Source organism: Sturnira hondurensis, unplaced genomic scaffold (genome assembly GCF_014824575.4).
Source record: "Sturnira hondurensis isolate 20B ecotype Veracruz unplaced genomic scaffold, ASM1482457v3 Scaffold0021354, whole genome shotgun sequence".
NCBI classification, from domain to species: domain Eukaryota; kingdom Metazoa; phylum Chordata; class Mammalia; order Chiroptera; family Phyllostomidae; genus Sturnira; species Sturnira hondurensis.
This window is the reverse complement of record NW_028093985.1, coordinates 35,752,533-35,779,179: the sequence shown is the minus strand read 5'-3', so window position 1 is coordinate 35,779,179 and position 26,647 is coordinate 35,752,533. Positions and strand designations below refer to the sequence as shown.

Sequence of the window (26,647 nt, the reverse complement as noted above, 5' to 3'; positions counted from 1 at the left end):
ATCAATAATGTCACACAGCCCTTACAGTGTGGTATATTAATAAATGCAGCTTCTATTGAACTGAGATAACAATATGCAATTTTACTTACTATAAAAGTGTGTATCAGTGTCTCTCATTGACTTAAAGTATAAAATTGTTTCAACTTAAACAAAGAAAAATAAAAATAGAATCCACATAACCATAATTTTATGAAGAACAATAAAACAAACACTGCATTTTTAAATAATTTTAACACTCTGAAACATATTATAGGATTGAGTGCTAAATTATTTGATAAGCAAAATAATACAGTAGTACCCTAGCAATAAGTATAGCACAGGACTCTGAAATAAAATTGCCTAATTTCAAATCCTATTTCTGTCATTTATTAGCTGTATAATATAAGAAAATAACCTCTATGTGTTTCCATTTCTCCATCTACTCATATAGAATAATAAGTATTTATACCTGACAAAGATGTTTCAATATGAAAGGAGGTAATAGCATGCCTAGCACAAAATAAGCACTAAAACAAGCAAAAAGCTTCCCTCCTCTACACAGAATTTGTCATAAAATTTTGAAAATAAAAATAAAGAATTTATCTCAAAAACATAGTCTTGAAATTCCTAACTTCATTTGAAATCATAATTAGCCATCCATAAAGTACTTTCTGCAAGCTGAGCAAAATCCAGACAAACATTAATATAGATGAAAGTTCTCGTGTTAAGGTGATTTCACCCACTTAAAGAAAAAAACAGTGAAACACGGGACTTTCTTAAAGAACATACAAAAGAATTTAGAATCACTATTAACAAACCATAATTGTCCTAAACAGCAAACTTTCTGGGGAAAATGCCATAAAACAAGATCAACAACAAAATTTAAATATTTTAGTGTTTTTAGGATATTCAAAGTTGAAGTTTTGCTGTCACTCAAAAAAGGGGGGGAATAAGACAACTGTAATACCATAATCAATAAAACATACTAAAAAAACAAAACTACCAACATTTGTTACGTATAAACATACTATTATTTTCTTTAAATAAATGTCAACTGTCTATGATCAGCCTGGAACTACTTACACTATAACCTAGTACAGCCATTCAACTATCTTGGGGATTTCTTGCGCCTATTTTGTTATAAAGAAATTAATAAAAGTGACAGAATCTAACAGAAAAGTCAATAGTGCAGAAGGCTTTTAATACATTTCATCTTGGCAAATGGTCACATACAAATTAAACACTGAAATCATGATGATTTCATTTTTTTTGTTCTGTACATATCTGATTAATAGGCATTAATTTTGTTGATGGAAAGAAGCAAATTCTATTGTTATATACAGATTAGAAATGTAAACACTTAGCATTTCCCACAGCTACTGACTTCACAAATTATTTTGAATGTTATTTCAAATACTACTGTGGCTGCCAGAGGTTAGGAAAGCAGAGCTCTACTGCCCCCTAATGAAATAAACAAAAACAAAACAAAACAAAAACCCCAGAAAACTCCTGAGATATCTGTGGAACAGGAAAATAATCTGACTTTGCTAACTACAACAGATAAACACTAAGACAATTAACTGAAAACAACGAGAATATATATCAAATACTGCAGGAAAAACTACAATCACCCAGTTTTCCATGATAAAATTAGTAGCAAAACAGGAAAGCCTAGAGACAGAAATGTCCTCAGAGAAAGAAGACCAGCACAACAATGTTATCAAATGTGATAGCAATTAAAGCTTCACTGCACGCTACACTTGTTGTGTGTGTTGGAAGTATATTAGAAGAGATTCTTAGAAATCACACTTTCAGTGAATTACAGTAAGTTTTCAGTTCAACAGTTCAAAAGTAAATACCATCAAAATATTCTCACAAATTTGTACTGATTGTAACACTCTAAGAATAATTTTAAAATATGTATATTTTCAAGAAACCTATCCTGTAAAATATACCCTTAAAATAAATTTACCTAATGCCTCCAGTTTTAAATAAGTGCCAATTTCCTAACTTTGACAACTTTGAACTTTTTGGTACTTTGCATCATAAACTAACTAGTGATTAACTTTTAATCTTCCTTTTAATAACAGCTCTCCCTTCCTCTAACAAAGTTGCTTTTTAAAATATCCTCCACACTCATATTCCTTTTACCTAATATTCCAACCTGTCAAGGCTTCCCACATTCTCACTTTCAGAAAACAGCAAATGTTTAGGGGAAAGTAGTATGTGGTCCTTAATAAGAGGAGTTACATAACAATTAACATCCAGGAACCAGATATAATAAAAGTACAAAGAACAGACTACTAGATCACAAAAACAGGGATAATGGAAACACAAAAGTAAAAGTTCCAGCAGCACGTCACTGAGGAGAACAGAGGTGCAGTGGTTAACTGTTCCTTTGTAGCCAGGGCACAGCACATCCCTCGGAGGCGGCCTGTTTCTGTCTAGGTTGATAATGGTTGTGCACTCCATCATGTGCATACTGCTCAGGAGACAGAAAAAACAGGGACCAAATCCACACAACGCTATAAGGAACACAGGCAATACAGAGGAAGAAGTTTATTTAAATCTACTCACAGAATGAAAATATCCTTTACATTTGTATGCTGCTGCTCTTTCCCTGAGTGCCTATTTATTAATGAAAACACCTTTTTCTCTGCAAGTTATAAGGGTGATCAAATGTCCATTCAAAATTTCAGAAAAGCAACACAGAAAATATAATACCTATATATACTCAAACCTATATCTCAAATGAGTTGGATCTCACATCTGTATAGATTTCCTGGATAATATGAATTAAAAATATAACTCTTTTACTAGAAGTATTATTCACTCTTCTAAATATATAACAGAGACATAGACATATTTTGAAGACATCATAAAAGTTGCTGGAAGGACTTAAGCATCCCAAAGTTAAGCATTGCCAAAGTCATGATACCTAAAGCATATCGATATATGATCAAAACAGTATTCTTCCAACCTATAAATTGTATTTAGCTAGTTAACACTTAGCATATGGTAGTTAAGAGAAATACAACAATGAAGGTATATAGCTACTTGGAGAAAGAACGCATGTACGTATTTATATGTGTGTGTGTTTCCACACCCGGAATAGTTCCAGTATACACCAGCAAGTTCAGGATTATTATCCTAACCCTAAAGGAATGCCTTCCCTATCACAGGGGGCAGAGAGAGGGGAAAAAAAGACCTCCAGGCTATGCATTGCCTCCCAACTTCCACTAAGAAAAAACATGAAGAATATGAAAAAAAGGAAAAATGCAAGGAAAGAAAAAAAAGTAAAGATTAATTTCAAATGACAGCTCTGGTTTAAAACAAAGAGATTTATTTAGTTATTAGCCCAATAAAGTTTTATTGATGATGATGATGATGGAGATGGTACCAGCTCAACATTTATTGAGTATTTACCATAATTTTAGGCAATGAACTAAGCATTTTACACACACTGAGTATTTAATCTCCATAAAAACATGACTTATTACCTGAGAAACTGGCAATATTATGCCCATTTACAAAGGAAGAAACAGACACTCATAAAGAATAAGTAACTCACCCAAAATACGCTGATATTAAATTGCAGAACTTATTTAACATTCCAGTCAGTCTGACTCTTAACCACTAAGTTCATATTATTTTATGGTGAAAAATATGTGAAATAAAATAATAAACTTCGAAACACTGTAATATATTAGCAAATTATATTTTAAAACATTCAACTCAATTTGAGGTCCAAGATGGCGGCAAACTAGGTGAATGTTACACTTATATACTTCAAGGACCAAAGAGAATACAACTAAAATATAGAACAATCAACCTGAATAACCAGATGAAGACTAGCTGAATAGAAGTCTTATAACCAAGATTTTACAGAAGATGTCACATCGAGACTGGCAGGAAGGTTGGAGACATGAATAAGGACTGGCCCCAATTACCTGCGCGGTGGCTGAGATGCCAGGGGGATATCTCAGCTGCAGAGGCTCCTCCTGATGAATGCAGGGTCTCAAACCCATGCTGGGCTCCCCACCCCAGAGCACCTGAGTTGGGAAGAGGCATCCACATAACACCCAGCTGGAAAACTCAGCAGGGATTCGGTCTGTCAGAGAGATATAAGCCTACTAGAAACGCAGGCACCCTTCTAAAGAGGCAAAGCACAAAAGCTTGTTCATAATCACTCCCACTGTGCTCCAGTGGAGGGAGGGGAAGGTGGACTTCTGAGGAGAGATCGGGTCTGTGGCTCCAGAAAGAGAGCTGAGGGAACAGCCACTAAGACCCTGGTGCTGAGTAACTCTCCCACACGGCAGATGCCATCTTTCTCAGGTGGCGCACTCCCTCCTTACGGCATCAGCCTGGAGGAAGACAACAGCCCTGCCCTCTCGGATCCCTATCACCCCACCCTTCAGAACTTTCCCTGTGCTGAGGAGTCAGGTAACTGGGATGGGGTACAGAAGTGTGGGCAGACTCAGGAGGCGAGTCTCAGGTGAGTCAAAGGTATCAGTGAGTGCTATTATGCCTTTGGGGTGAGGGCCATTTCCCCCTCTCTCCCATGAACCTGACTGGCACTCTAGCCCCACACTCCAGCCTCCAGGTGGTTCCACCCTCTTGACTCTTGGTGCCCTGCCCTGCAGGATCTGGGCAAAATCTGGAACAGACTGAATTGCGTGGCTCCAGGACAGGGGCCTCTCCCCGTCTTCCCCAAAGCCTGACTGGCACTTACTTTTCACAGGAGATCCACTAGCCACACGTTCCTGACATGTGACAGCCTCACCCTGTTGACCTTGGACTCCTGGCAGATCTTAGACGGACTGAGTTGTATGGCTCTAACGCTGGGGCAATTTTTTCCCTCACACACCCAACCATGGCAGAGCCCCCCTTCACACAGCCAAATCTTGGTCTATCTGGGCCTAACAAACACTGATGGCCTCAGCCCGATGACTCCCTGAGCACCGGCCCACCAGCAAGGTCTAGGGGCACCCAGTCAGTGGCATCTAGATGTGATATATTTCCCTGGGGCATTTGCTGAATGGGCTCAGACCCAGCATGGCACCAAGTCAAGTTTGAACCTGGATCAGTCTGGTGAACACCACTTCTCCCTACCTAGTGACTCACTGAGAACCTACCTCATGCAATTTTAGTGCCACTAGAGGCTCTTCTGGTACCTGACTCTATTAGGCAGCAGGTGGGCTGAGACAGGTGGAGGCAGACCTCAGGGTACCTTGGGACTTTTGCTGACCTACCCCCAGGCCTGGTGCTGGAAAAAGCCAGCCTTCACGCACAGCTTGGTCCTTCCCATGTACACCCAGACAAAACAGAGGCAGCCACAAACTGGATCACACTGTAGCTCCAAACAGGTAGCCCAGGCCCAGTCATAGGCAGCATTAGATATGAGCCTAAACCAGAGTCCCTCCCAAAAGGCCCCAAACCCAACACACCAAGAGGCCATATTCTGACAATATCAGAGCAGAATCCAATTAGCTTCACAAGCGGCATATCCAAAGAGAGGTATCAGCAGGCACCAGACACTGCTGAGGCAAATTCTGCTTCATGTGGTCAGCACCTACACAGCAGCTTGAACACTGAGGTTGGGGTGGACCCTAACAAGTCAGCAAGTCTGAGGGGTGACCCCACACATGAATATGTCAATAGCAATCAAGGCTCTATTAAAACAGGAGGACACACATAACTCACACAAGGGATGTTCCTGGAGCACCCAGATCACGTGATCAAACAGATGGCACCACTGAATCCCACATGACACCTACTACGTGAGCCCACTTTGCCAAGCCTACAAGCCATAGCACATTATCCTAACACAGAGAAACAAACACAAAGAGGCAGCCCAAATGCAGAGACGAAGAAACATACCCCAAGGGAAAGGACAGGAGGAATCTTCAAAAAAGAGTTAAATGAAATAGAGGCAAGTGATTGAACAGAAACAGAGTTCAAAAAAATTGTTATAAGGAAGCTCAAGGAACTTCAACAAAGAAACAGCAAGCATAAAAACATGGAAACCATAAAAAAAGAACCAGTCAAAATGAAGAACACAGTATTTGAAATGAAGAATATACTAGAAGAAATAAAAAGTAGGTTCAATGAAGTAAGGGATCAAATCAACAATATGGAAAACAATATAGCAGAAAACACCAAATAAAAACAGTAAAACCCACACAACTCCAGGAAGCATAAAGAGTTCCAAGCAGCATGATCTCAAAGTTACCCACATCAAGACACATCATAATTAAAATGTCAAAGGTAAAGGACAAAAAGACAATCTTAAAAGCAGCAACAGAAAGACACTAAGTTGCCTACCAGGTAGCTCCCATAAGGCTGTCAGCTGATTTCTCAACAGGTATACTTCAGGCTAGAAGGGGTTGGCATGAAATATTCAAGTAATGAAAACCAAATAACTACAACCAACACTAATTTACTAGCAAAGATATTTAAAATTGAAGGAGAAATAAAGAGCTTCCCACACAAAGAAAAAAGCTACAAGAGTTTATTACCACCAAACCAGTATTACAAGAAATTTTAAAGGGTCTTCTTTAAGAAAAAAGGAGAAAAAGAACAAAGGAGCATAGTTATAAAGCATGAAAAGGCAGTAAACTCATATGACTCAATAATCACATTAAATGTAAATGGCTTGAATGCTCCAATCAAAAGACATAGCAAAGCCCTTTCCAGGTGGCTCGGTTGGTTGGAGGATTGTCCCATATAACAAAAGGTTTAGGTTCAATCACTGGTCAGGGCACACACCTAGGTTGCAGGTTTGATCCTCTGTATAGGCATGTACAGGAGGCAACTGATTGACGTTTCTCTCTCAGATCAATGGTTGTCTCTCTCTCTCTCTCTCTCTCCCTCCCTCCCTCCCTCTCTCTCTTTCTCAAATCATTACATGTATTCCCTGGTGAGGATTAAAAAAAAAGAAGACATAGAATGAATGAGAAATTCATTCATTCTATGTCTTGAAATGAATGAAATTTCTCATTCATTTGAATGAATGAGAAAACATGACATAGACATATGATATCTACAAGAGACCCACCTCAGAACAAAGAATACACAGAGACTAAAAGTAAAATAATGGAAAAAGATATTTCATGCAAATAGAAAGGAAATAAGGCTGACATAGCAATACTTAGACAAATTAGGCTTCAAAAAATCATAACAGGTAACAAAGAACATTACATAATATTAAAAGGAATGATACAACAAAGGATATAACCCTTGTAAACATGTATGCACCCAACAAAGGAGCACCTAAATATATAAAGAAAATCTTGATGGACATAAAGGGACAGATCAACAATAATATAGCCACAGTAGGGGATGTTAACACAACACTGACACCAATGGGTAGATCTTCCAGAAACAAAATCAACAAGGCAACAGTGGTCTCAAATGACACAATTGACCAGCTGGATTTAACTGATATCTTCAGAGCATTTCACTCCCCAAGCAGAATATACATCCAGAACATTTTCTGCATTTCAACTGCATCCAGAACATTTTCTAGGATAGACCACATGTTAGGACACAAAATAAGTCTCAATAAATTTAAGAAGACTGAAATCACATCAAGCATCTTCTCTGACTATAATGGTATGAACTACAAATCAATCACAAGAAATAAAACTAAAAAACATAAAAGGACATGGAGGCTAAATAACATGTTACTAAAACAATGCATGGGTTAACAGTGAGATCAGAGGAAGAAAGAAAAAGATACCTTGAAACAAATGAAAATGAGAACTCAACAACCCCAAACCTATGGAACACAGTGAAAGCAATCCTGAGAGGGAAATTCATGGCATCACAGGCCTATCTCAAGAAAGAAGAAACTCTCAAATAAACAATCTAAATTTACCCTTAAAGAAACTTGAACAAAGAAAGACCAAAATAAGAAGAAGGAGAGAAATAATAAAGTACAGAGCAGAAATAAACAAAATAGAGTCTAAAAGAAATACAAATGGCCAATAAAAACCAAGATCTGGTTCTTAGAAAGGTTAAACAAGATTAACAAACCTTTAACCAGATTAACCAAGAGAAAAAGGGAGAGGACCCAAATAAATAAAATAAGAAATAGAAGAAGTAACAACTTCTCTTGCATTTCACAGAAATGCAAGGGATTATAAGAAAATATTATATCAACTATATGCCAGCAAATTGGACAATTTGCACAAAATGGATAAATTCCTAAAAACATACAATCTTCTAAAACTGAATCAGGAATAATCAGAAAAGCTGAATAGAGCAATTACAACTAATATATTTGAAGCAGTAATCAAAGAATGCCCAACATATCGAAGAGGGCTTCAGAGGGGAATTCTACTAAACGCTCAAAGAAAAACTAGCACCTATCTTTCCCAAATTATTCCATAAAATTAAATAGGAAGGAAGACTCCCAAGCTCATTATATGAGGCCAACATTATCCTAATTCCAAAATCAGAGAAAGATACCACAAAGAAAATTACAGGCCAATATCCCTGACCAACAAAGATGCCAAAATCCTCAACAAAATATTAGCAAACTAGATCCAGCAATACATTAAAAAAAATCATACACTGTGATTAAGTAGGATTTATTCTAAGGATGCAAAGTTGGTACACTATCTGGAAATTAATAACCATAGTATACCACATAAACAAAATTAAGGATAAAAATTACATGATCAAAATAATAGATGCAGATAAAGCATTTGATAAAATCCAGCACCCATTTATGATAAAAAACTCTCAGCAAAGTGGGAATAACAGGAACATAACTCAACGTAACAAAGACTATATATGACTAACCCACAGAAAACATCATACTCAATGAGCAAAAACTAAAAGCATTTCCCTTAAGATCAGGAAGAAGACAGGGATGTCCATTTTTACGTCTCTTATTCAACATAGTACTGGTAGTCCTGGCCACAGTAATCGGACAAGAAGAAGAAATAAAAGGTATCCAGATAAAAAAGGAAGAAGTAAAACTGTCATTGTTTGTAGATAACACAATAATATATATGGAGAACCCTAAATATTCTACCAAAAAACTACTAGAAATGATAAATAAATTCAGTAAAGTAGCAGGATACAAAAGAAATATCCTGAAATTGGTTGCATTTACCATATTTTTTGGACTGTAAGACACCCTCCCCACCCCCCAAATTTGGGAGGAAAGGGGGTGCATCTTATAGTCTGAATGTAGCTTACCTGGCTCACTGGGGGTGGGGGCAGCAGCCTCTTGTTTATGTTATTAAATATTTTACCACATTTTTTGCTTCAAATTTTTTCCGTAACTTCCTGCTCTAAAACCTAGGTGTAGCTTATGGTCCAGTGCGTCTTAACAGTCCAAAAAATTCGGTGTATACACCAATAACTACCAGAAAGGAAAACTAAGAACCAGTGGAACAGTGGAAGAGAATAAAGAACCAAGAAATAAACACACACCTTTATAGTCAATTAGTATCTCACAATGGATGCAGAAACCTAAAACAGGATAAAGATAGTCTATTCAATAAGTATTGCTACAAATATTGGACAGACACATGCAAAAAAAATGAAACTAGACCACTTTCTTATATACATAAAGATAAAACTCAAAATGCATTAAAGAGTTAAATGTTAGACCTGAAACCACAAAAATCCTAGGAGAAAACAGAGACAGTGAAATCTTGAACATTTCTCACAGCAATGTTTTGGTTTTTGTTTTGTTTTTTTTAATATCTCTTCAGGCAAGGAAAACAGAAGATAATATAAACAAATGGGACTAAATCAAACTAAAACATTTTTGCACAGCAAATGAAAGCATTAACAACCTGAAAAGACAACCCACTGAATGTGAGAGCATAGTCACCAATGATTCATCTGATAAGAGGTTAATATCCAAAATTTGTAAAGTATTTATACAACTCAACACCAAAAAAATGACCGATCCAATTAAAATATAGGCAAAGGACCTGAACAGACACTTCTCCAAAGAGGACATATAGATGGCCAACAGGCATATGAAAACATGCTCAATGTCACTAGTCATGAAAGAAATGTAAATTAAACCACAATGACATATCATCACCTCATATCTGTCAGAATGGCTATCGTCAGTAAATCAATAAACAGAAGTTGGCAAGGATGTGGAGAAAGGGGAACCCTCATGCACTGTGGGTGGGAATGCAGATTAGTGCAGACATGGTAGAAAGCAGTATGGAGATACCTCAAAAAATTAAAAATGGAACTGCCTTATAACCCAGCAATTCAACTTCTGGACATTTATCCAAAGAACCCCAAAACACTAATTCTAAAGAATATATGCATTCCTATGTTCATTGTAGCATTAGTTACAATAGCCAAGATTTGGAAGCAGCCCAAGTGCCCATCAACAGATGAGTGGATAAAAAGCTCTGGTTCATTCACACAATGGAATATTACTTGGCACTAAAAAAAGAAGAAAATCTTACCCTTTGCAACAGCATAAATGGACCTGGAGAATATTATGCTAAGTGAAATAAGATAACCAGAAAAGGACAAATACCATATGATTTCACTCATATGTGGAATCTAATGAAATTAACAAAATAAAAAAATAGAAATAGATACAGAGAATAGGCTGACAGCTATAGAGGGGAAGGGTATTCTGTAGCTGGATGAAAAGAGAAGGTGAAGGGATTAAGCAACAACAACAAAAAAACCTCATAGATAAAGACATCAGTATGGTGATTACCAGAGAGAAAAGGGGAAGGAGGTAGTAAAGGGTAAAGAGTAGATAAATGTTGAAGGAACAAGATTTGACTTTGGGTGGCAAACACAAAATACAATATACAGATAATGTATTATAGAATTGTACACCTGAAATCTATATAATTTCATTAACCAATGTCACCTAAATACATTTAATAAATTGTTTTATTTTAGAAAAGGACCCAACTTAACTGCCTACAATTTTCTCAACATGTAACCGGGGCTAAGCACGGGACCCAGCTCTTTAGGAAGACAGAAATATGCATGATATAATACATAGTAAAAGTACTAACAAAACAGCCAGTATTTCCAACCTTCAATATTCTTCAAATGTTATAAATAATAGCATTTCTTCCATTATTCCCTGATTACATCCAGCCACAGAAATCTCTCCTTCCTCATAACTTTCTACCTCATTCTCACCTCTACTTCATGTCTTAAAATGAGAGAAAGTCTCATTTGTTTAGAGAAAAAGTCACTCTCCCTTTTCTATTTTAAAAATATAATTGAAATTTAAAAATAGAAAAATAGCTCTCACTGATATATGAAATATGCATTTCTCTGCATGCTACAGTTAGAAAAAGTATTCCATAAAACTCTTTAAACTTTGATAACACATTCAAGTTTTCAAAACCAATACTAAAGAAGAAATCACTCTGCAGCACAAAATTAATCCAAATTCTGTTTTGCAAGAGCTGGAATTTAAACATGCACACATCTACAAAAGTACAAACACAACTCAGCTCACCTTAACATACTAGTATTGGCTGAACAACAACATTCCCTCTACCATGGGTATTCAGCCTAAACCACAAAATACTCAGGAATATCCACAAATATCTAAGACATTAAAATCATAATTTTATATAGCTACTACCAATTTTTTCCATTGCAGAATTTAAAGAGGACATTATGAAATGGTTTTGCAAGAAAGGCACCTTATGAAATAAGCTATTTCTTCAAATAAATAACAAAGTGATATGTAAATGTGACATCAAAATCTGTCACAAATAAAGATCTGTCCATTTGTTAAGCCTTGTTGTGTTTAAATTTTCTATACAGAGAACAAAGACCTTTCTAACAATAAAGTACAAGACTTGGTGGAAAAAAATACATCTTTCAATGTGTTGCCCTGTCTTACCTTCGAATCCTCATTGCTCACTCCTAGCTGTAACACAGCTTGAGGAGATTTCAGTTTTGCTTGAGCAGAATGAGCCATCTGAAGGTTAAGCTGCCATCCAACCGTCTCTAGCTGTAAAAGACAAGTGCCGATTAGAATGAGGTGACACAGAAGGAAGAAAACAGACAACTTTAAGCAAGCCTCCACTCAGCAGGAATGAACGGGGACAGCCTGGACTTCACGGTGAGTCCGTTCCAGAGCTCCTTTAACCTGCACACTCCGCAAATCCTTCCTTTAGGCTCATACTGGCTTCATGCCATGCCAGTCAAATTCAACAGTAAAACTGGTCTTTAAGTACAATCTGCTCTAAAAATAAAACTTCTAAGATTAAGCAATAAAATACACTAAGAGAGTCAATGGTTTTTAAATAGTACATTACTATTTTAAAATAGTATGTTTTAAAGCCAATGACTTTTTAAATAGTTATCTATTTTAACCAGTAAATAGTATATATTGATCATAATCACTTCAATAACCTTCCATTATCTTTGAAAACTCCTTGTACTAGGTAGAACACAGATTAGAGGGGTTGTTTAATTTAGAGGGAAACTTAAGTACCCAGATGGTAAGAGGTTCACACATTTAGACACAGTTAGTGAGACTGGAAAAGAGCCAGGCAGAAGAATTGCTATCTTCCAGTGAGCAGGTGGTATCTGATAGACCGTCGTGCTTTCTAAAGTACTCTAACTTACTATGGTTCCCAGTTATGACAAAACTAATTAGAACATTTTCTTTGAATTTATTAATTAACAGAACAGCAAATTTTAATCACCTAAGGCAAAAATAGTAAAGACAAACTAAAGCAGCATGAATGTGGCTTTATTGGATTTGACACATTATTGGTTTCACCAACCTCAGAACTATGAATACAAAATTTTAGATTTAATTCTTAGTAAACCTCGTGTATCAATAGTTAAGGAAGTATTATGAAATGCAATTGTCATGTGCCTCTGATAACGCGACACTAATAATTAATTTAGTAAAACTACCTTGGTTGCATCGGTAAGAATGGCAGCCTCACAGCAATTTTTACTTAACCAGAATACTAATTGCTAACTTGAAAGCCTGTTCAACAGCTAGAATCACAGCAGTGCTTCAAAGCCAAATTGGAATGAGAGCAATGGAAGTATTATCTACTCAAGGGAAGATGTGATGAGAAAATAAAGATACAGTCCCATTCTCCCTGGCACTGAGCCTTTTAGAAGTTATGGGTAAGATGGGGGAGGATATTGCAGAAACATAACCTATAATACCACAAGTAAAAAATTAATTCAATAGTGCACGCTAAGTAATGATTTTTAATATATTGATCTTTAACATGGATTACAGTAAACATAGTCTCTAATACCAACCCACCACTATTTTCAAATCACATAAAATAAACCCTACAACAAAACAGAAAAAAATATGATACAACCACTCTCATATATATAAGCATATACACATGTCACCTTCTAGGAATTCGTATGAACCTATAAAGCACTGTTTTGATCTCATTTAAAAGATGAGAAGGCTAGTGTAGCTCAGTGGATTGAGCGCAGGCCTGCAAACCACACAATCGCGGTTCGATTCCCAGTCAGGGCAATGCCTGGGTTGCAGGGGACTCATGAGAGGCAACCATACATTGATATTCCTCTCCCTCTCTCCTTCCCTTCCTTTCTCTCTAAAAATAAATACATAAATAATCTTTAAAAAAAAGATTCTATTCCTGTCCTGTAAGCACTTAAGATAAATGATGAAGATAAATACTGCTCTAAGTGAACATAAGCATACTCCCATTGCGGTCAGTCCTTTGCATACATTAATGTGTGCTTAGTCACTGCATAGAGCTGGTGTGAGATAATTAAGAAGAACTTGAAGCTTGTGCTTTGGTTCATGCATAAGCTGTCACTCACTACCTATGCAACCCTGGTTAAGTCACAAACTTCTAAGCTCTCAATTTCCTCATATGAAATGGAAATAAATCTATCGGATCTACTTTTCTGAGTAATTGACAATATCAAATAAAAAAATGCATATTCAAAGTGTTCTGGAAACTGAAAAGCATTGTAAATATAAGGTATTTGATCACCTAATTTTTCTATAGTATCTTTTAAATAGAGTAGGCATTTTATATACAGATTGAGTTGAAATAAAACAAATCAAAGAACACTCACAAGGAAAGGTAATTTTAAAGAGTCATGACTGAAAAGAGTTTGTGGATTGGCTTTCTTTAATCCCATAGCATTTCTAATGAATTCTGTGTTTTAAAAAATAATTTTCTCAAGACCACATAAAAGATTAATTTAAAAAATAAATAACATTGCTAAGCTCATATGTAGTCATATATACTATGCACACCCACAAAATACTTTACAAAAAATAACTGATATTCAGGTAACTTAAATGAAGAAAAAACATAGGAAGAATAACTAGAGTTATAAAACAATATTTTACAGACACACAGAACAATGAGAAAAACAAACTCTTCTCAGTGAAACCAGGAGACATAATCAACCCTAATTGAGATAGCTACTCTTATTATACCCCCATTTTACAGATTAAAAATGTAAAGTGTAAAACACTGAATTGGAGTAAAGAGTATATGGAGGTTCTTTATGCTATTAATGCAACTTTTCTCTAAGTTTGAAATTATATCAAAATCAAAAGTTACAATAAATTGATTCAAGTATGAATCAGCAATGGATCCTAAAAGTAAGTGGTGAAAGTTTGATTTTGAATGCAGAGTCACAAAGTATCCACCCACAATTGTTTCTTAGTTATAAAAGAAAAAAATAATTATTCAAGGGAGAAAAAAAAACATCATCTTTACCAAGAGATCAAAATTAAGACCACCAAAAAGTACCAAATGGCTATCACATGACTCTAGATGTGATATCCTGCAAAGACCACAATATTACTTACACAGCTTTCTATCCAAATAACATAACCTAAATCTGATCATAGAGAAACAACAAAAAATAAAAATGGACAAACATCATATAAAATAAATGTTATGTGTACTTCAAAAATGTCAATGTCCTAAAAGACAAAGAAAAGCTAAGAAAACAAGTGCAGCTGACCCTCGAACTACACAGAGAGGTTAAGGGCACTGACCCCTGAATAGTAAAAAAATCTGCATATAACTTTTGAATCCCCCAAAACTTAATTACTAATAGCCTACTGTTGACCAGAAGCTTTAATGATAACATAAACAGTGAACACATTTCATATGCTGTATGTACTATATACTATACTCTCAAAAAAAGAAAGCTAGAAAAAATGTTACTAAGAATATCATAAAGAGGAAAAAATACATTTACAGGATTTATTGGAAAAGAACCTATTGACAACATTAAGTATGGGCTTACTATACATAGATATCGGCCTTAATGCACCAAGCATCCAATTTGAGAGAAAGCCTGGTGTGCTTTCAGGATACCCATGATCCCCATCTTTATGCAAACTTCACTAAGTTTCTGAAACATACACTTATCAGTAGAACCAGACTTTCCTAGTTTTTTATTCACTTGAAATAACAATGGCAAAATGATACAAACTGGCGTGTACAGATGGAAAAATAAAAATAAATTGCCATTAATCAATATGGAAAAACTATAAGAATAGTTTCAAGAAGAATGATCCAAAGACCATTTGAATTTTTTATTGTTAAGTTTGAGATGACTATGAGGCATTCAATGAAATTATCAAGTCGACAGACCCTGGTTAGAAAATAATAATATTGAAACCCTGGTGCCTAGATGTAATTGCCAAGGAAAAAGGAAGGAAGGAAAGATGGGAAGAAGGGAGGGAGGGCAGGAGGAAGAAGGAAAGGAAGGACATTTTTTCCCACTGCTCGAAACAGTTTGTGAACTCTGATTTTGATACATTTTAGTGCTTCTGCCATTTTTGTTTCACATCTTCCACATCAACAAAACATTTCCCTTTGAGGACTTTTTTCATCAGGGAAACAAAAGAAGTCACTCAGGATGAGACTGGGGGAATAGGGAATGTGGGGCATGGGGGACATGCTGTTTTTGGTCAAAAACTGCTAAACACTCAGCATGGTGTGGGCAGGTGCACTCATAAATCACCCATCAATGGGCAAAGACGTCGAAAGGTGATGACTGGCCAGAGCACCCACAGCCAAAGCACCTTCTGGCTAGAGCACTCCTGGCCAGAAGGAATGTGTATTGTTTTGGGAATAGATTGTAACTCCCTCGTCTCCTTTTAGGAGCTGTTTCGTTTTTTAAAAATATATTTTATTGATTATGCCATTACAGTTGTCCCATTCCCCCCCTCACTTCCCTCCACCCTACACACCCCTCCCCCACCATTCCCCCCCTTTCGTTCATGTCCATGTGTCACAAGTTCTTTAGATTCTGTATTTTCCATAGTATTCCTGCCCTCCCCTGTCTATTTTCTACCTGCCGTCAATGCTATTTAGTCTCTGTACCTTCTCCCCCCTTCTCCTCCTCCTACTCTCCTGTTGCTAACCCTCCATGTGATCTCCATTTCTATGGTTCCGCTCCTGATCTAGCTGTCCTCTTAGTTTGCTTTTGTTTTAGGTGTGGTTGTTAATAACTGTGAATTTGCTGTCCTTTCACTGTTCATATTTTTTATCTTCTTTTTCTTAGATAAGTCCCTTTTTATAAAGGCTTGGTGATGATGAACTCCTTGAATTTGACCTTATCTGAGAAGCACTTTATCTGCCCTTCCATTCTAAATGAAAGCTTTGCTGGATAGAGCAATCTTGGATGTAGGTCTTTGGATTTCATGACTTGGAATACTTCTTTCCAGCCCCTTCTTGCCTGTAAGGTCTCTATTGTGAAATCAGCTGACAGTCTGATGCACACTCCTTTGTAGGTGACTGTCCCCTTAGCTCTTGCTGCTTCTAGAATTCTCTCCTTCATTTTCATCTTGGCTAATGTAATTATGATGTGCCTTGGTGTGTTCCTTCTTGGGTTCACATTCTTTGGGACTCTCTGAGCTTCCTGGATTTCCTGGAAGTCTATTTCCTTTGTCAGACTGGGGAAGTGCTCCTTTATTATTTGTTCAAATAAGTTTTCCACTCGTGGCTGTTCCTCTTCCCCTTCTGGTACCCCTATAATTCGGATGATGGAACATTTACAGATGTCCTGGAGGTTCCTAAGCCTCTCCTCATTTTTTTGAATTCTTGTTACTTCATATTTTTCTGTTTGGTTGCTTCTTTCTTCCTTCTGGTCCACTCCCTTGATTTAAGTCCCAGTTTCCTTTCCATCACTATTGGTTTCCTATGCATTTCCCTTCATTTCAATCAGTTTAGCCTCCGTATGTTCCTCTAATTTGTGACTAACATCAACCAGTTCTGTGAGCATCCCAATCACCAGTGTTTTGAACTGTGCATCTGAAAGGCTGGCTACTTCTTGGTCGCTTAGAATTATAGACTCTGGGGCCTTGAGCTGTTCTTCAGTCATATTGTTTGGTCTGATCATATCTGTTATGTATGAGGGGCAGAGTCTTAGGTGTTCACCAGGGTGGGGCAACCCAGTCCCTGGGTTGTGACGGTGTATGTGGGGGCAGGGTCAGAGAGGGGAAAAAATGGCACTTTGCTCTGTTCCGCTCTCCCCCAGACCTCCGGCCCCCCTGCAGCCCCCCACAAGCAAATTGGGCCTAGGAGCTGTTTCTTATCTTGTGACTACTTCTTGACCTTCTCTTTCTGCTGGCACACACTGAGGTAATATAGTTTAGAGTCACACATAGGACATGTGTCTCCTTTGTCTGGGACCCCTTATAATGAGCCTTAGACTGAAGGACATGCGGTCTCTCTCATATCGACCTCCTGTCCTTGGTGTTAATCTGAGTAATAAATGGCATGTCCACATCGCCTAGGCCACCTGGTGGTCTTTTTTTTTTTTTTAAATATCATGAACACTTAAGCAGCTCTCCATTTAGGGATTCCTACACTACATGAAGATATCAATAAATGAAGAGATATACCATGTTCATAAATTTAAAGTCTCAATACTGTTAAGATGTCAATTCTTCCAAAAGGGATTTACAGATTTAGGACAATCCAATTAAATTCCCAGCACTTTTTACAGAAATGGACAAGATGATCCTAAAACTTAATTAGGAAATGCAAATGACATAAAAAAGCCAAAGTGATCTTTTTAAAAGTTGGAGAAGCTACACTACCTAACTATAAGATTTATTATAAAGCTAGAGCAATAAAGACAATGTGCCAATGTGGCACAAGGATAGATATATAGGCTCATCAATTGACTCCCAACAAGATGCCAAGGTAAGTGATGCTGGAACTACCAGATACCTACATAAAAACTAAATGAAAAACCCCTACCTAGCACCAAACACAAAACAAACTCAAAATGTTCCACAGACCTAAATGTGAGTACTAAAACCATCAAACTTGTAGAAGAAAACACAAAAGAAAATCTTTGTGATCTTGAGATAGGTAAAAATTTTAGATAGAACATTAAAACCATGGACCATAAAAAAACTATAAACTGGACTTCATCAAAATGAAAAATTCTGTTCTTCAGAAGTCACCATTAAGAAAAAGGAAACTTCCAGGAGAGATGGAGGCATAGGTAAACACACTTCACCTATTCACACTATACAGAAAAAAATTACATCCATACTAGAAAACAAGTATCACCCAGAACCATCAGAAAATCGAGCTGTAAGGAAGTCCAACAACCAAGAACTTACAGAAGCCGCATTTGTCCAGAGGGGTAGGAGGGGCAGAGACACAGAGCATGGTGGAGAGGCATGGAGAGTAGCAGAGCTGTGGGAGTGGAATGGAGGGAGTGGAACGGACAACCCCACATTCACGTCTGGTGAATACAAATTGGGAGGGATACCTCAGGAGCAAGGGATCCCAGCCCCAAGCCAGAGCACCCAGCAGCCCAGGGATCCAGCACCAGGAAGATAAACATCCATAACTTCTGGCTGTAAAAACCAGTGGGTATTGGGGTGGTGGAAGAAACTGCCAGATTATCAGGAGACTCATAAGGGCCTGCATTAACTTAGGACTTACACAGACCCTCTGCCTCTGGAATTCAGCACCAGAGCAAAGGCTTGGAGGGCACGACTGGCATATGGGGGAAAGTGAGATGAATGGAAACAGAGCAAGTGCTGGAAGACAGCTTCCTCCCAGGTAAACTTCCATAAGCCAGGCAGCAACACTGTCTGCTCTCTGAGCCTTCCCCCCCACACAGAGCCACAAAGCAGTGAAACAGGTTGGCCTGCCCTGTCCATCACCTAAGACTTTGCCCCACACAATTTACAGGTCCACTGTCCTACAATAGGCCCCACTACTAAGACAGGGAGTCAAAGCAACTCTACTTAATACACAGAAACACACACAGCGAGGCTGCCACATTTAGGACATAAAAAATACAACCCAAATGAAGGAACAGAAGCCCAGAAAAAGAATTAAACAATATGGAAATAACCAACCTATATCAGGATGCTCAAAGTCATTGATATGGTAACAGCATAAAAAAAAAAACTCAGACAGAAATGAAGGTTACATTAAGTGAAATATACAGAAATCTACAGGGAACCATCAGTGGAGGAAACTGAGTATCAAATGAACGACTTGGAACAAAAGGAAAAAAAAAAAGCTTTTAATCAGAACAGCAAGAAGAAAAAAGAATCCCCCCAAAATAAGAATAATGTAAGGAGCCTTTGGGACAACTTCAAGTGTACCAATAGTTGCATCGAAGCGGGCTGGAAGAAGAGGAGAGAGAGCAAGAAACAGAAACCAATTCGAAAAAAAGTCTTAGAAAACTTCCCTAACTTGGTGAAGGAAATAGACATACAAGTCCAGGAAGCACAGAGAGTACCAAACAAGATGAATCCAGAGAGGCCCACTGCAAGACACATCATAATTAAAATGCCAAAGGTTAAAGACAAAGAGAATCTTAAAAGCAGCAAGAGAAAGCAGTTAGTTACCTATAAGGAAGCCCCCACAAGACTATCAGCTGATTTCTCAAAAGAAACTTTGCAGGCTAGAAGGGACTGGCAAGAAATATTTAAAGCAATGAAAAGCAAGGACCCACAACCTAGATTACTCTATCCAGCAAAGCTATCATTTAGACTTTAAGGGCACATAAATTGCTTCCCAGACAAAGTAAAGCTAAAGGAGTTCATCATTACCAAGTCATTATTACATGAAATGTTAAAGGGACTTATTTAAGAAAAAGAGGACCAGAAATATGAACATTAAAATGGCAACAAATTTATAACTATCAACAACTAAATTTAAAAAAAACAACCAAGCAAACAAACAGAACAGGAACAGAATCATAGATATGGAGATCATTAGGAAGGTTATCAGCTGGGAGGGGGAAGGGAAAGAACAGGGGTGGGAGGGAAGGTGCAGGGATTAAGAAGTATAAATTGGTAGGTACAAAACAGACCAGAGGATGTTAAAAATAGTATAGGAAATGGAGAAGCTGAAGAACTTACATGCATGACCCATGGTCATGAACTAAGGTCGAGGGGAGGGTGCTGGAGGAAAAGGGGGTACCGAATGGAGGGAGGCAAAGGAAAGAAAATTGGGACAATTGTAGTGGCATAATCAATAAAACATATTTTAAAATATATTTTTTAAATATATTTTAAAAAATAAAAAGGAAAGGTAAGCCACAGACTGATAAAATATTCACAATACATATACCTGACGAAGGACTTGTACCCAAACTATATAGAGTTCTTATCACTCAATAATAAGATAAAGAAATAGGCAAGGATTTGAACAGACAGCTCACAAAAGAAATATACAAATGCCCTTAAACACATAAAATGATGTTCAGCGTCTTTTTGTTCAATAACCTTACACTCATTAGAATGGCGAAAATCTCAAAGAATGGGAATACCAAGTGCTGGCCAGGGTATAAAGAATTGCTGGTTAGAATGTAAAATAGTATGAACACTTCAGAAAACTGGCAGTTTCTTATAAATACACCTACCCTACAACCCTGTCTGTCCATCCCTAAGTATTACCCAAGAAAAATTAAAACATATAACTATACAAAGTATGAACATGAACGTTAACAGATTTATTTAAAACAGCTGCAAACCATCAATGTGAATGGAAACAACTTGTGGTATATCCTTATGATTAAATACTACCCTGGAATAAAAAAACAAACTATTAATACATTCAACAACATGTATGAACCTCAAAATCATACTCAGTGGAAGAAGCCAGAAAGAAAAAAAGCACAGTTGTATGATTCCATTTTTTATAAAATCCTAGAAGACGCAATCTGTATTGATAGAAAGCAGATCCTGGGACCAAGATTAGGGGAGGAAGAGACCACCGGGGGAAGGAGGAAACTTTTGAGGGTGATGAAAATGCTATATGTTGATTACGGCAGTGATCGCATGGGTACACAACTACCAAAATTCATCAAAATGTACAATTTAAAAGGACATTAATTACACTAAGTAAATTATAATTTGATATAATTTTAAAAGATACAATATACTAAAGAATGTAACAGAAGAATGTATAGATGCAATAGGAAAACGTCTTCATGTGCCTGCTACTTATCACTTTCTTCGTCATCCTTAGTCATTGGCAAGAACAGATGGCAATAAGCCTCCAAAGACCAAGCCAAACCACCTGTGTCTAAAAGAAAGCATCCCCTCTGTGACATCTATAAGTAGACATCTATAAGTAAAGACAATATCAGGATCTCAAAGATGACCATTACACAATATGGTATCCATATTACATACTTGTGTCTATTACCATGTATCACATAGTTGCAAAGAAATAAACTTCTTTAATCAATACTAGAGTTATCTTGCACCAAGTGACTGCCTACCACCAGAGAGCATACTGTACACATCACACTGCATAGGACTACCCATTAGGCAGTCTCCAGAGGACATGAAAAACCCAAAAGTAACTGAACCAATGTCGTTCTTTAATGTTGCTGCTACACCAAATCATAACAGGTACAAATGCTTTCCTACAAATATCACAATTTAAGCATGCTCACTAATTATACCCTCAAGTTTAGATGCCGCAAAGTCAACCTAGTCTTACTGCTAGAGTGGCATGGAATTTCATTATACTCCTTGACCCACAAACTTGGCCAAAATATCTAGTCATGGTCTTCATGTCCAAGTTGTAAGGTGCTGAAGGAAAACATCAATGAATCAACCTTCAAACTGCTACCTCTCTACATACCAAGAATATATGAAGATAATAGTACAAGTTAATGTAATTTAACTAATACTCTCACAATTGGCAACACTGAAAAGGTGTATCAAAATTACTCGGCAAGTACACATCTTTAAATACTATGTATGACATAATAAGAGTAATTTTGCTAACAGCACAGTTCTTTGTTATTAATAAAATCTTTCATTTGTCAATGGTTCTGGTTTTAGCTAATTATTCATAAAGCAAAGAACACACTTCTGTTTCAAATAAGACTGATCAAGGGTCTCTCAAATCTAAAGCTCTTTAAATAAACTGCTACATCAACAGCTAATGATGTTGTAACAGGATGTAAGCTGAGAGGACCCAGGGCCCCCCAAAAGAGAGTATTTGTAATGGGTCCTGAACTTGGGGTGTTTGGGAATATTCACCCCCCACAAGTCTGGCTGGGGGATGGGAGACATAAACCAGGGCCATTAAAAGTTATTTTACATATAAATAACAGAATAGCTTCATACCTATATTCAAAAATAATTAATTTGCATATCCACTAGCAGACTAGTTTTCCAGCCTAAGTGAAGCCAAAAAAGTATGCATAACTTAAACCCATAATGAAACTGGGAGGCAGCTCCCCTTACACTAAAAGACTACATCTCCACCAAACCAGCACTGCAAGAGACGCTAAAGGGGACTGCTTTAAGAAGAGGAGGAAGAGGAGGAGGAGGAGGGAGAGGTGGTGGTGGGAAATACTGTTACAAAAGGAAAAAGTGGCAATGAATAAGTATCTATCAATAACAACCTTAAATGTAAATGGATTAAATGTCCCTATCAAAGACACAGGGTAGCTGAATGGATAATAAAACATGACTCACATATATGCTGTCCATGAGAGATCCACCTCAGAACATAAGATATACACAGGCTGAAAGTGAAGGGATGAAAAACAATATTCCTCGCAAATGGCTATGAAAAAAACAGCTGGGGTAGCAATACTTATATCAGACAAAATAGACTTTAAAACAAAGGCAATAACAATACACAAAGAGGGATACTTCATAATACTTAAGGAAATAGTTCAACAAAAAGATATAACTTTTGTAAACACATATAAATATATAATTAAAATATTGGAGGACTTTAAGAAAGAAGTAGACAGTGGTATAGTCATTGTAAGGGATTTTAACACCCACTGTCAACAATGGATACATTATTCAAATAAAAATCAACAAAAATACTGCAGAACTGAATGACACTCTAGATCAAATGGCTTTAACTGATACTTCTAGAACATTTCACCCCAAAGAAGAAAAACACACATTTTTCTCAAATGCACATGAATCATTCCCAAAGACAGACGACATGGTAGGACACGAAACAAGCCTTAAAGAATTGAAGAAAACTGAAATCATATCCAGCACCTTCTGGGATCACAACAGCTTGAAATCAGAAATGACCCTCAAGAAAAAATCTCAAAAACACTCCAATTCATGGAGGCTGAATAACAGGTTATTAAATAATGAATGGATTAACAATAAGATCAAGGAAGAAACCAAAAAGTATCTGGAAACAAATAAAAATGAACACACAACAATCCCAAACCTATGTAACATAGCAAAGGCAGTCCTGAGAGAGGGAAGTTCATAGCAATACAGGCCTGCCTAAAATGATAGAAACATTTCAAATAAACAACCTAACCCTACATCTATAAGAACTAGAGGAACAACAGCAAACAAAGTCCAGAGCAAGTAGAAGGAAGGAAAGAATCAAGATCAGAGCAGAATTAAATGAAATACAGAAATACAAAGGACTATAGGAAATGACTATGAACAACTATATGCCAAAAAATTGGACAACCTGGGTGAAACTGATAAATTTCTAGAAACACAAAACTTCCCAAAACTGAATCAGGAAGAAGCAGAAATTCTGAATAGACCAATACAACTAGTGAAATTGAAGCAGTAATCAAAAAACTGCCAACACACAAAAGCCCTGGACCAGATGGCAAACTGATCCTTCACAAACTATTCCAAAAAATTCAAGGAGAGGAAAGATTCCCAAACTCTTTTTATGAGGCCACTGTTATTTAATCCCAAAACCAGGTAAAGACACAACAAAGAAAGAAAATTATAGGCCAATATGTCTGATGAACAAACATGATGAAAAATCCTCAACAAAATAGTAGTAATCAGATCCAACAATATATTAAAAAGATTATACACCACGATCAAGTGGCACTTATTCCAGAGATGCAAGGATGGTACGATATTCACAAATCAATAAATGTAATATATCACATAAACAAAATGAAAGACAAAAAAATCACATGATTGTATCAATAGATGCAGGAAAAGTACTTGATAAGGTACAGCACCCAATTATGATAAAAACACTCAGCAAAGTGGGACTACAGGGAGCATTCCTCAACATAATAAAGGCCATGTACAAAAAACCTTCTGCCAGTATTATATTCAAGGGGCAAAAACTAAAAGCATTTCCCTTATGATCAGTAACTAGACAAGGCTGTCCACCACTCTCACCACTCTTATTTATCAGAGGTTCTAGCCACAGTGATCTGACAAGAAGAAATAAAAGGGATCCAAATTGGAAAAGAGAAAGTAAAACTGTCATTATTTGCAGACAACATGATAGCCTACATAGAGAATCTTATACACTCCACCAAAAAACTACTTGACCTAATAAGGAAATCTGCAAACTAAGAGTACACAAAGACAATATTCAGAAATTGATGGCATTTTTGCACAGAAACAATAAAATATCAGAAATAGAAACTAAGAAAAAAGTCCATTTACTATAGCAACAAAAAATAAAGTATTTAGGAATAAACTTAACCAAAGAGGTGAAAGACCTGTATTCAAAAAACTGTAGAACACTGAAGACAGAAATTGAGAAAAATACAAATAAATAGAAGCATATACCCTGTTCATGCACTGGAAGATTTAACATCATCAAAATGTCCATACTAACCAAAGCACTCTATAGATTCAACACAAATCCTATTAAAATACCAATGGCGTATTTCACAGATGTAGAAAAGATACTTCAAAAATTTATATGGAACAAATAAAGACTCCAAATAGCCACAGCAATCTAGAGAGATCAAAGTAGGAAGGATCACAATACCTGATATCAAACTATACCACAAGGCCACTGTAATCAAAACAGTCTGGTCCTGGCATAAAAACAGACACAGAGATCAATGAAACAGAATAGAAAGCCCAGAAATAAACCCATGTCTCTATGCCCAATTAATATTTGACAAAGGGGGAATGAACATACAACTGAAATAAAAATAGCGTCTTCAATAAATGGTGTTGGGAGAAGTGGACTGTTACATGTAAAAAAATAAAACTAGACCACCAACTTACAGAATACACCAGAATAAACTCAAAATGGATAAAAAACTTAAATATAAATGATGATACCATAAAAGTCCTAGAGGAAAACACAGGGAGGAAAATTTCAGATGTAGCAACATCTTTGCTGATATGTCTCCTAGGGCAAAGGACATACAGGAAAGAATAAACAAATGGGACTACATCAAATTAAAAACCTTCTACACAGCTAAGGAAACCATCATCAAAATGAAAAAAGAACAGACTGTATAGGAGAACATATTTGCCAATGATACATCAGAAAAGGGTTCAATCACCAAAATATATAAAGAACTCACAGGATGCAACACCAGGAAGAAAAACAATCCAATCAAAAAATGGGCAGAGGACTTAAATAGACATCTCTTCAAGGAGGACATACAGATGGCCCATAGGCATATGAAAATATGCTCAACATTACTAGCCATCAGAGAGATGCAAATTAAAAATACAATGAGATATCATCTCAGACCTGTCAGAATAGGTATCATTAATAAATCAACAAACAACTGCTAGCGAGGATGTGGAGAAAAAAGGAACCTTATTGTACTATTGGTGGGAATGTGAACTGGTGCAGCCACTGTGGAAAACAGTATGGAATTTCCTCAAAAAGCTGAAAATGGAACTGCCTTATGACCCAGTGATTCTGCTCCTGGGAATATACCCGAAGAACCCTGAGACACCAATTCAAAAGAATATATGCACCCTAATGTTTTTAACAGTGCTATTTACAATAGCCAACTATTGGAAACAGCCTAAGTGCCCATCAGTAGATGACTGGAGTAAAAAACTGTGGTGTATTTACACAATCAAACACTATGCTGTAGAAAGAAGGAAGGAATTTCTACCATTTGTGACATCATGCATGGAACTGAAGATTAGGCTAAATGAAACAAGCTAGTTGGTAAAAGACAAATACCATATGATACCACTTATAAGAGGATTCTAATGAACAAAATAAACTAATGAGTGAAACAGTACCAGAGACATGGAAAGTGGGGAGGGGGGAAATGGTAGAAAGGGGCAGGGAGTAGTCAAAGAGCATGTGTGAATGACCCAAGGACATGACAACTGGATGCAGATGAACTATGGGAGTGGGGGATGGACTGTGGGAGCAGGAGATGAGGCAGAATGGAGGAGGGCAAAGGGGGGTGGGGAATTGGGACAACTGTAATAGAATAGACACGAATAAAATAAAAT

The 26,647-nt window shown here is 36.9% G+C and overlaps 1 protein-coding gene across 3 annotated transcripts in view; it reads right to left on the bottom strand.

Moving 5' to 3' along the window:
• The window catches only part of COMMD10 (COMM domain containing 10), a 159,864-nt gene that overhangs the window by 111,330 nt on the left and 21,887 nt on the right, over positions 1-26,647 (bottom strand). For all 3 annotated transcript variants that reach the window (XM_037032104.1, XM_037032107.1, XM_037032106.1), the window contains one exon: positions 11,855-11,965. In XM_037032104.1, the coding sequence (XP_036887999.1) occupies positions 11,855-11,965 (111 nt within the window). The remainder of the gene's footprint in view (positions 1-11,854; positions 11,966-26,647) is intronic.